Below are 11380 nucleotides of genomic sequence, written 5' to 3' on the forward strand. Positions count from 1 at the left end.
CAGCTACCTATCTCTAGTTTCTGACCAGTTCCCAGAGCATCCCGGTCCCTCTTGATGCACTCTTAAGATATCTGGTTTATTTTTTTTCCCCTAGGTTATTTTAGCAAGCTGTTTTTCTGTTCCCGGTCGTTCTTCTTTTTTCCTCTTAACGCCAGATTCTCCTCTGTATCTATCCTATCTTTTTGCTTTATTCTCCTGTTGAACTCCTCCGTGTATCCCCGTTCTTATCCTTCCCTCCATTCCGGACCATTAGTCTCACTCCTTTCCTCCCGCCTCCGTCTTTCCAGCCTCTTGCCGCCGCCACCACCACCCCTTCCAGGCTGCGTCTTCCCTGCTTCTGCTGGCCCCCGGCCGGCCCGAGCTCTGCCTGGGGTGCGCGCCTCCGCCGCCTGCGATGCAGCCACTCGCTGCTGCCAACCGCTCGCTCTGCCCCCTCCCTGCCGAATGCAGCTCACCCACACTCGCGCACACACTCTCAGATACACAAACACGCGCGCACACACACACACACGGCTCCTGGAGGGTGGGAGCGCGGCACAGTCAGACGGGCGAGCCGAGGGGAGCGATGAGGATTGGCACCGCCGAGGGCAACCGGAGCCTTGTCGCTTGCGTCCTGGGGGCGGCTCGGCACCTCCTGACCCGAATCCCATTACTACCCACCGGGATTTGTGGTGGTCAGGCTACTGCCTGCTTCTCGGACAATCTCTGGGGTAAGAGCCTTGCGTTAGCCTCCCCACCCAATTATTCCAGATATCAGTTAGATTGGGCTTCTTCACTCTTCAGCATCTTAGATTTGATGCTTTTGCTCCTCGGAGTTGCCACCATTCCATCAGGGATCACTGCCTTCTCTAAATTTGTCCTTCCTTCCTTCCTTCCTTCCTTCCTTCCTTCCTTCCTTCCTTCCTCCCTCCCTTCCTTCCTCCCTTCCTCGCTTCCTCCCTCCCTCCCTCCCTCTGGATTTTTGTCTTTTCTATTTTCAAACTTGCCTTGTTCTTTTTCCTCCTGCCTTAAGTCTTGCCATGTTCTTTTCTTGATTCCCATCCCCCTCCTTCCAGTTTTCCCCTGCACCTTCATTTACTGGAATTGTTTTAAAATTCAAATGGTTTATAAAGAGGTAGGCTTGTTATAGTTCAAGTCTAGCTTCCAGTTAGAGGTGGGAACTCTTGGCCCAAGGAGACAGTTAATGGGAAAGTTTGTTTGGATCCTGTGGGCCTTTCTTGAGAAATGCCCTTTTCTCTCCCCAACCTCCTTTCTCTGGGGCTGTTGCTAGTTTGCCCTGAGAAACAGCAGTTTTTAACATCCTAGTAGGTACAGAGAAATGACAAGTGTTCCTTTGCCTTCACCAAACTCTTTGACAAAGCTTCCTCATGCCACATCTTGGACACAGCATTACGAAGAGTCATCATACTTTTTTGTCAGTGGCCTTTTGACTCTTACAATATGAAATAGGTCCTGTTGGCTCCTCTAGTCATTTGGGCTCTAGATTCCTAGATGTTATTCTAGCTCTGGAGAAGGATTTACGTAGTTATCTTAAGAGCTGGTTTCAAGGTGCCTTCCTCAGAAATGGTGTGCAATTGTGGATCTCATTCCCTTGGCCAGCTTCTAAGTATCTCTTCTCAAAAATGCAGTCAAAAGACTGGAATCCAAACAAATGCCTCTTAGGATTAGCAGCTAATTAAACCAAATTTCTCATATAATATTTTTGGGTTTTAGTTTTCAAAGCAGGAGTAGTGCAATAACTTAAGAACTGCTGCATTCACTCCAAATGCCATAATTTAATGGCATATAGTTATGTTTTCTCATAGTTTGTCTGTTTCTCTATTTTTCTCTCTCACCCCCCCACCCTTCCTACAGCAATGTGTGTCCTCCCTAAAGGTGAAGGTATCAATTGAGCCCCTTTCTTTTACCTCCCCATCCCATCTTGGTAGCCTGCCATCCATTTTCTCTGCCAACAGGAAGAAAGGATCAAAAGACAAAGAACAGCGGAATAATATAATCCATTGCAGGTTTCCAGAGAGGAGTGTCTATTATGTTCAGTCTGCACAGAACCAAATGGTCAAATTAATCTGTCACCAGGCACAAACTATGGAGAAGACCCCTGTCAGCTGCATTATCTCTTTCTGATTCCACAATTATTGATAGTAGAGTATCTTGATCTGATTACAGAGCTGGAATGCTGCTTGACAGCAAGTTTTCTAATGCATCCAGATTTGTTAACATCCACTGAAAACAGCTTGGATATTTTTACACAGGAGGAAAAAACGTCACCATCCTTACTGGGATAAATACGCTACTTTGTTGTGCCTGGATATTTTGCACAGAACTAATCTGGATGGTTACATTCCTACTGAGACCCTCTAACTCAGTGACTTATGGTTGACACTGGCCAAAGTAACCAACTGAAGGATAGACAGCCCCTATTTACCAAAAGTCTTTGAGCATAGAAGGTTTGATGGTGATACAGCTTATACAATATGGCTGCAGGAGTGGCAACCTGGCTGCCCTTTGCCCGGGCAGCAGCTGTGGGCTGGCTCCCACTGGCCAAGAAGCCTATGCCCAAGCCTCCTCTGGACCCGAGACGCCGCCATGATGAAATCTTAGTGGTCAACGTTAGTGGAAAACGCTTCCAAACGTGGAAGAATACCCTTGACCGTTATCCAGACACCTTATTAGGCAGTTCCGAGAAGGAATTCTTTTTCGATGAAGACAGCAAGGAATATTTCTTTGATCGTGACCCAGAGATGTTTCGGCACATTCTCAACTTCTATCGTACCGGCAGACTCCATTACCCCCGCCAAGAGTGCATACAGGCCTTTGATGAAGAGCTGTCCTTTTATGGAATCATCCCAGAGCTGATTGGTGACTGCTGCTTGGAGGAATACCGAGATCGCAAGAAGGAGAATGCAGAGCGCCTGGCTGAGGACGAAGAAGCCGAGATTGCCAAGGACACTGCCTTGCCGCCAGATAGCACATTCCGCCAACAGCTCTGGAGAGCATTTGAGAACCCCCACACCAGCACCATGGCTTTGGTCTTCTACTATGTGACTGGTTTCTTCATTGCCGTCTCAGTCATTGCCAACGTGGTGGAGACAATCCCGTGTCGGCCACCTCCTGGGACGAAGAGGAGCATGTCCTGTGGAGATCGTTTCCCCAAAGCTTTCTTCTGCATGGACACGGCTTGTGTCCTCATCTTCACCTTTGAGTATCTCATGCGGCTTTTTGCTGCCCCGAGTCGATTTAAGTTCATGAAGAGTGTGATGAGTATCATTGACGTTGTGGCCATCATGCCTTATTACATTGGGCTGGTGATGCCAGAAAACGAGAATGTCTCTGGGGCCTTTGTGACCCTGAGAGTCTTCCGCGTCTTCCGCATTTTCAAGTTCTCGCGCCACTCACAGGGCCTAAGGATCTTGGGCTATACGCTTAAGAGCTGTGCCTCTGAATTGGGCTTCCTTCTCTTCTCCCTCACTATGGCTATCATCATCTTTGCTACAGTTATGTTCTATGCTGAAAAGAGCACAACGGAGACCAACTTCACCAGCATCCCTGCTGCCTTCTGGTACACTATCGTCACCATGACCACACTTGGGTGAGTTACCCACTGTTAAACATAGCCCCAAGGCCTCAGCTCTACACTATTTATCTTATTCTTCTCTCTGCTCAAATAGAAAAAAAAATCTCCAAAATTACATTTCTTTTGGAAGCTGATTATTAGGTTGATATCTAATGGCATTCTGGCTTCGCGGTTAATTAATGTACCCTAAGACCAGGCTATTGTCAGATAATGAGCTCCAGGAATTAAGAACTTGTCAGTTCCAGAGTAGAAATGAGAGCCAAGCAATTAGGAGATGGGTAAACCACTAGACTGGTTTGGAAGTTATGTCAGCTACAAATGGGTCCAGATAGCCTTTTCCCCAGACATTCGTATAAAGTGGTGGCAAAAAGGTGACTGTGCCAAATGAAAGAGAGAACATGTGCCCTCACCTTTAATTGATTCTGAGATCAATGCGGCATTATCTTCAAGGAGATATTGTCAAAAAAAAAGTGTCTTTATCTTTGGGGGAAGGTGAGGAGACACCCATATGAGAACCAAGAGAAATGGAGATGGGGTCTATTGATATCAATTAAGTGTGAGTTGCAAACTAAAAGGGCAATGGAAGAAGGAAAGGAAGGAGGGAGGGAGGGAGGGAGGGAGGGAGGGAGGGAGGAAGGAAGGAAGGAAGGAAGGATGGATGGATTTAGGAAAGATGTATAAATATGTGGACCTTTTGTCCCCAAAACAGAAGCACCATTTTGTATCGGTTGTGGATGAAAACTTTAGCCCTTTCTTTCAAATATAGCATTTCCTCCATTTCACCGTTCTGTACACAGTGCACTGACTTGTAATCATAGCTCTGGCTGCTGTACAGAAGCACTAATCTTCCTTTTGAAACTACCATATTGGGGGATATGTATGCATTCTAGAACTGTATGCACTTTCTGGAAAATCAGAAAATGATTTTGGATGCGCTCGTGCATGCATACTTGCTGGTTGGACTTTTAAACGTTGGGACTGGGGGGGGGGTGTCTGGCATTTCAGAATGTTAGCTGCCTTCAGAGATTTGTTTTCCTCTTTTTCCTCTGAATTCAACTGGATATCATATGTTACATTAAAACAGGAATAGAAAAACCTAGTGTCTCATCAGAGGTCTGTATAACACTTTAGTTCCAGTTCATTTCTGGGCTCTCCAGGATCCACATTCCATGATGGGGTTAGTTTGATCACTTTTAGAATTAAGAGATTAGATCAGATTATTATTAAGTTATTAAAATCATGTTATTGATGTTGTATTATATATAAATACATAGCACTTTATAATTTACCATTAGCAAAAGACAAATTCCTTCTCTCAATGGCTTATTTTACAATAGAAACAAAGAGAAATTGAGGCATCATCAGAAAAAGAGGGCAAAAAGGGGTTGTTGGAGCAAACAGTGGATGACTATTTTGAAAGATTCAGGGTGGTATAAATCTGAAATCATGGGCTTTTTGAAAGTCTGCAGGAAGCCTGAGGCTATGCGATGCCACTAGGTTTATTATTAACAAAGGGCTTTCCTGTATTCCAATGAATCATTATTTCTGGCATCTATTTTTGTACCACTTTTGTTTTATCATTACTGGGAGCATATCATGCTGCTACAAGACTTCAGTGTAGAATCAAAGTTGGGCAGTTTTTATAATCCATCAGCTTCCATCTGGGAGAACTTACAAAAGTGTGTTGAGACTGGGTGAGACCTAGTTTCATTTTTAATTCTCATTCTCCCTGTAAGATTCTCCAAGGATAGTACATCTGGAATTACCCCCATTTTATCCTAACAACAGCTGTATGGAGTTGGGCCAGGGTGAGAGAAAGAGCAGTTAAAAAGGAGGGAGTTCTAGAGAGTCACAGGCAAGTGTCAAGGAGATTTGGAGAACCTGGTCAGATCTGTTGAGAGTACTTTCAAAAGTTGTCCAGAACGATCCTTTGACCGACTATTAATTTCGAAGAAGAGGGCTCTCAGGCTTCAAGCCTCCCTGGAAGCCGTTGTCAAGTCTGTCTGACCAAATTTCCTAAATCCTCTTGACGTTTGCCTATGAATCTCCATCAGCAAAGGATAAAAGAAAGAGATTTTGACTAGAGAGTGACCAAAAATATAAGTGCTGCTCTTGAATCAGGCATTAGGACTGGCTGAAAATAAACAACCAGGGGAAAGCAAAAAAAAAAAAGCTAGATGGGGACTTAGTGTCATTTATTGTGCATGTTTTGGCTTGATTCTGAGGGAGGGAAGAAAAGAAATAAGGAGAGAAATTACCTACTTCTCAGAGACCAGGAAATTATTTATCATCTTACCAACTGGAACTAGTGTTGCTGCTTCAAACTGAAAATCTGGGTGATGGATTTGTTAAGGCAATCATTAAAAATCACTTCCATTCTTCCATATTCTGGAGGTGGGAGGGTGGTCGTTCAGTGCAATGATGGGTTGGCCAGAAACACAACAGGGTTGTAGGTTAGAAGAAATTTTTATGGTAGAAGGAAGCTGTGATATATGCTCTTTTTTCCCCCATCAGAATGTATCCATATGGCTATGGAAGTGATTTCCTGACAGTTTTGAATCATGAAAGGGTAGGTTGTGCCTCTGGACCAGGGCAAATGGAGCTTTGATTCACTGTATGTTGGAAGTGGGCCAGGTTGGGACTGAAGGCTGATCCTTCAGGATCAGGACCGTTGGGAGTCTGGCAAAGAGGAGAAAGAAGAGAGGAGCATGAACAGGTGGTGACTAGTTTGAATGAAAAGAATCATCTTTCTCTGCTGTGTCTAAACTTAATGAGAATCCACTGGTTGCGATAACATTTCCCCAGTGTCAGCAGCTGAGCTATTAAGAGCTCTTGGCTCCCTTCCTTTCCAGGCTCTACTAGGCCTCTGCTGAGAATTACCCTTCCCAATAGATCCCAGCCATAATTCCCAACTCCTTTCCTGTTCTCAACCAGGCCACAAAGCTCTGCTTCTCATTCCACTCTCCTCTCCTGAAATCTGATGGTTCCCATTATTGGGAAGCTTAATTATCTGCCCTGTTCCCATCCTGCTCAATTAAGTTTTAATAACTTGCTTGCACTTGTGCCAGAGAGAGACACCCGCTGTCGGCAAACATTCCCCCTCCCAGTTCCCAGCCCTGAAGACATCAGTGAAAGCCTCTGTTTCCACATAAAGGGGCATCAAGGCATCTGAGCTTCTTTCCCCCTCAGGAACTGGGCCAGGAAGCTAGGTGTCCTGGCATCCCATTTGGTAACCAACTCTGCCCAGAATAAAGCCTCTCTTTTTCCCCTTGGCTGTTCGCCAGCAGCCCTCACACAGCTCTTTCATTTTCTGCTGGGTACACATGGACCAGCCTTTGATACCTTAAGCAGCAGAATATTAAGCCAGGCTCACCGTTAATCACCACAGTGATCCCGGTGGCTCTGCAGCTCTTTTAGCTTGGCAGAGGCACAGCCTTTTCCTTCATCCATGAGAGCCCAATAGAACTCCTGCTTTCCTGGGTAGGAAAAGCTCTTTGCAGAGAGCCCCAACGATGGAGGGTCCTAGTAGCTTGGATAGAATTGATTTTTCTTAGGGGTCATATAAATAATAAACACAGAGTACCTGCTGTTGTCAAATGTTACCTTGGGTGTGCTTTCTACAAGGAATTTATCATTTATTTATTATTTATTTGCCACTCATCTTGCTGTGAATCTACTCTGTGAGGTTCTGGTATGGACTAGTGTGTAATATTAGGTCACAGCAAGCCATTCCTCATCGGGTGCTTTCCTGCAGTCTTTGGCCCAGGACTTTAGTCACATGGAGAGGAAAATTGTGGAACTGAGCCTCTGAGATAGCTGGAGAGAACCCTACCTTGTCATCTCTATTCTCCACCCGTAAAATGGGAATAGAGTGAATTACCTTGCAAGATTGATGTTAAATGCTTAATAGATCCAGTGAATCAGATGAAGCCATCAAGCTTACTGCAGCAGTTGGCCACTTAATTTGGATCCATCTGTGACACTGATTCTCTCTGAGTCGCCTTGCTAGGTCATGTTGTTGTTGTAACCACCTCGTAGACTTTTCCTGTTTTGCACAGTTTTTGAAAGTGTAGGATACCTCTTAGGCTCTACAAGGGCCATTCAGGGACCTCCCTAACATGGTCACGCCTAGAAAGATGGGAATGGTAGTCTAACACATTTGGAGGTAAGCTGGTTGGGGAAGGCTGGCTGGATCACAGTCTCCAGGGCACTCTTGCTGTTGCTTGCTGCCAGCATGAAGCCATTCTTGTCCCCGAGTCCTGAAGTGAGGCTTTTCTCCAGCTTTCCATTCTCCAGCCTGACCTCTGGACAATGTCCTCGGTTATTCCACATTCTTTCTGTGCCACCCTGCCAGGGATACCTAGCTCGTCTTGCCCTGAGGAAGTATAAGTTGTATATACTTCCCTGGCTGCCACATTTTTCCTCCTCTTTCCGGTCTCTTCTCCTTTCTGTTCCCAGTACAATTTGTCTCTTTTCCGTCAATGTTTTCTGCCCATGGACTTCTCGATTTGTAACAGCAGTCTCCTGACAGCTTTCCTTCCCCTCGGTATTCTAGCCCTCAATCTCCCTGCCTGCTCAGTTAACAGGACATCATCCTTCATGCAGTCCAAATTACTGTAAAAATAGCTCTGGGGTGCTGCAGCCTCTTGTATAAACGGGTGCCTTGCCACAAAATGGGTGGCATCAGCATGTACCCAGAGAAAGGCTCAGGGCACACCCGGCTGCTCTTTCTATTCGACATGGTTCCATCTTAGCATCAAAGAAGAAGAAAAGTAATTATCTCCCCCTTTTTTTCTTCTCCTCCCACCCCAAGGTATTTTCAAAGACATTTTTGGCTCTTTGTCCACTTCTGCAGGGGCAATGCCAGTGCCGGGTTTCCCCAGTCTGGATGCAGCCAGGTCAGCAATTCCGAGCTTTTATTGTTGTTGCTGAGTAATTTCTCTTTATGGGCTAAGTCACTTAATGTGTAACCAAAGGGAGGGGAATGAAATAAATAAATTTCCAGGCAGTGAAGGAGCCTACGTAGGAATTGAATTATTTATAGTAGGACCAGGGAAAGAGGAGAGAACTGGCTGCCACTGAAGCAGAATTCTGATCAAATTGTGGCTGCAAGAATGGACCGTTTGTTGATGGAAAGGTTTTGGCTGGAAAAAGAGAGAAGCAGGTTAAATTGAGAGGTAAAGAATTATTAGGAAGGAGGGCTAATGAGAATGAAGAAGACCGACTGGCTGCTTCCCATTGAACTCTACTATCTGACCAGCTCTCCAACCTCAAAAAGGGAACTGGTGGGTTATTTCAAAATCATTAAACTCGAGAGATTATAGATTCTTCCCTTGCTCCATTCGGACGGGGGGGGGGGTAATTGGCTCTGGTTTTTTTTTCAGAATTTGTATTTTTTTAACTTAAAATTCAGAAGCAAATACTGGTGAGATTAAAAAGATGTAGATGTTTGGATTTTTGGGGGGGGGGAGAGAAGCCTGAATTCAATTGCAGTTAAAATAGTGCACAAAGCACCTTAAAAAGGTAAGGAAAAGTCAGCTGCCCTGCCCTCAAATTGGCAGCATTAGATTAACCCTTGTGAATTCCTCATCGATCTAAGATCAGTCTGCACTTAAGCCTTAAAACATTGTTTAAGATTTCCAGCTTTAGATTTGGGACATCTTGTAGGGATGAAATTTATATAAATTTGTTTGAAATGGAGCATAGTTTGCCTCATCCATTAAACCTATTTCAAGTGCTCATGTCAAAGCTTCAGCTAGACATGGTATAAATCTCTCTCTAGGAACGCCAATACCATGAGCAAATAATTCAGAGAGGAGGCTCAGATCAGTTTTTATTGCAGATACAAAATTTTTTTTTTAATGGTGAAGAACAGCTACTACAGAATCTAGGAATCTAGCCATATATATAGGTTAGCTCCAGAATTTAGGCCAGTGATGGCGAACCTTTTAGAGACCGAGTGCCCAAAAACTGGCCCCGCCCTGCTCCACCTCCTGCCCTGCCCCCGCTCTGCTACGCCCCCATCCCCTGTCCCGCCTGCCCGCAGGGCCACTCACTGCCTCCAGGACCCGCCGATCGCCCAGACAGCCTAGTAGCGCTATGGCGGTCACGCCCTCTGCCCGCGCCCTGCAGCATCAGCTGTGCACAATGGGGTGTGAGGGCAGAGTCTTGTCTACGCTGCCTGACTGCCATGTCCTTGGTTGTGCTGCTCCGCGTGGGCCACGCTCAGGGGCGACTCTCCTTTGAGGGGCTGCTGGAGAGGGGGTTGCAGGGGGAGGCGAGGCTGGGGCAACATCACCTCTGGCACCCGTGCTATAGGTTCGTCACTACTGGTTTAGGCCCTCTATCTATTTCCACCCCCCGTTCAATGGGATGGAATATATGTTGCCTGTTCTCATATATGGATGCTGATGGAAAATGCTTGGGGTTCTTGATTAGGGTTAGGGTTAGGCAAGGCAATTTTTGTCTTGCCACCTTCAGTCCTTGTAACTGGACATGTGGGAGCAATGACAGACTGTTTCTGAGGTTGTAAAAAGTTCCATTTTCTCAGTATCCGGTAACTACAGCTATTTGCATCTGTTGAGGGCAAACCTGGATACAAAGAACCCCACATCTGCAGAACAAAATGCAGTTATGTGATTTTAAAAACAGAAAAAGAAATGCAAGTGCCAAAGCTTGCATAGTGATTTTTACTTGGCACAATTTTGCTGTTGCTTATGGCTCTTTCACCAGGCATAACCATAAGGGCTAGGAACTTGCTTCTTTTTATAACGAAAACTAAAGTTCTTCTCAGGAACCTCCACTGTCCAAGAACCTCATCTGTACTTCCACAGAATTATGGCACATACATTGCCTTGTAGGGTTGAATAGGGTTGAATAAACCCTGGCACCTTTCTGTTTAGAAAGAAAGATAGAATTTCATAGTAATGGGCTGCCACTGAGTAGACCTAATATGTAGGCTGGACGATAAGTTTAGTTGATGGAAAAACAGAATCACAAGTATGTGTGGGAGAGGAATGCATTCTTTTTTATGCAAGCAAGTATCAGGACTTTGAGGCTGGGAGTGAAATGAAGGATGGCAGTGCCAACATGCCCAGAAAACAGAGTTTAATTTGCTGTCTCCTGGATTTTGGCTAACCAGAGGCCCAGTGGTATTGCTGAGTCACTAACCCCATCATACTGTGAATGCTGTATCAGTTGACTGCCAGGCTGTGGAGGGCTCCCAATTTCTACATAAGTAGCTGCCTTGCCACAAGCCGAACCAATCATTCATGCTGATCCAGAATTTTCAGGTCTTTCTTGAGATTCCTTCAGCAGAGATCTTCTCACTTGCAGTGGAACATGGACTTTATCTCTGAGATGGGGCCAGGTTTGGTCTAAGGAAGACCTCCATGTTTTGGCCAATTTGCAGAGCCTCTGCCTGTTCTCTCATAGAATTATTCTCATTCTACTGCTGGAATGAATTTTGCTATTTAGGTGCCGAGTGATTTATTGGTTCAACTATTGGCTTTGTTTGCCTAGCACACTAAAACGAAAAAAAATGTGGTTTACAATCCATAAATTGAATTTCAGCTAAGCCATATTATGGTTTGTTTCTTTATGGCTTAGCGTGTTGCAAATCCACCCATTGTGTTTCGTTTAATAAACGATTAAGCAAATGGTGGCATTGCATGGCATAGGAACTGAACCGCTGACTTCCAACTCTGTTTTAGGTAATGAGGATGAATAGAACTGTAGCCTTAGTGTAATTCTGACTTTCCTAATCCATGGCTTTATTTGAAGCACTTTCAAAGTTTGGCACCGAGA

The 11380-nt window shown here is 45.1% G+C and overlaps 1 protein-coding gene across 1 annotated transcript; it reads left to right on the plus strand.

Annotated features, from left to right (window-relative positions):
• The first annotated feature begins 486 nt into the window (after positions 1 to 486).
• LOC120318359 (potassium voltage-gated channel subfamily D member 1-like) lies at positions 487 to 3593 on the plus strand. Its single transcript, XM_039365846.1, has 2 exons — positions 487 to 710; positions 1855 to 3593. The coding sequence occupies exon 2, from the start codon at positions 2475 to 2477 to the stop codon at positions 3591 to 3593; it is 1119 nt and encodes a 372-aa protein (XP_039221780.1). The 5' UTR covers positions 487 to 710; positions 1855 to 2474.
• The last annotated feature ends 7787 nt before the right edge of the window (positions 3594 to 11380 follow it).

The sequence above is a fragment of the Crotalus tigris genome, unplaced genomic scaffold (assembly GCF_016545835.1).
Source record: "Crotalus tigris isolate CLP2741 ecotype Arizona unplaced genomic scaffold, ASM1654583v1 scf7180000020200.116860, whole genome shotgun sequence".
NCBI classification, from domain to species: Eukaryota; Metazoa; Chordata; class Lepidosauria; order Squamata; family Viperidae; genus Crotalus; species Crotalus tigris.

Excerpts from the sequence above, each read along its gene's own strand:
- LOC120318359 (XM_039365846.1), top strand. The coding sequence starts at position 2,475 with ATGGCTGCAGGAGTGGCAACCTGGCTGCCCTTTGCCCGGGCAGCAGCT.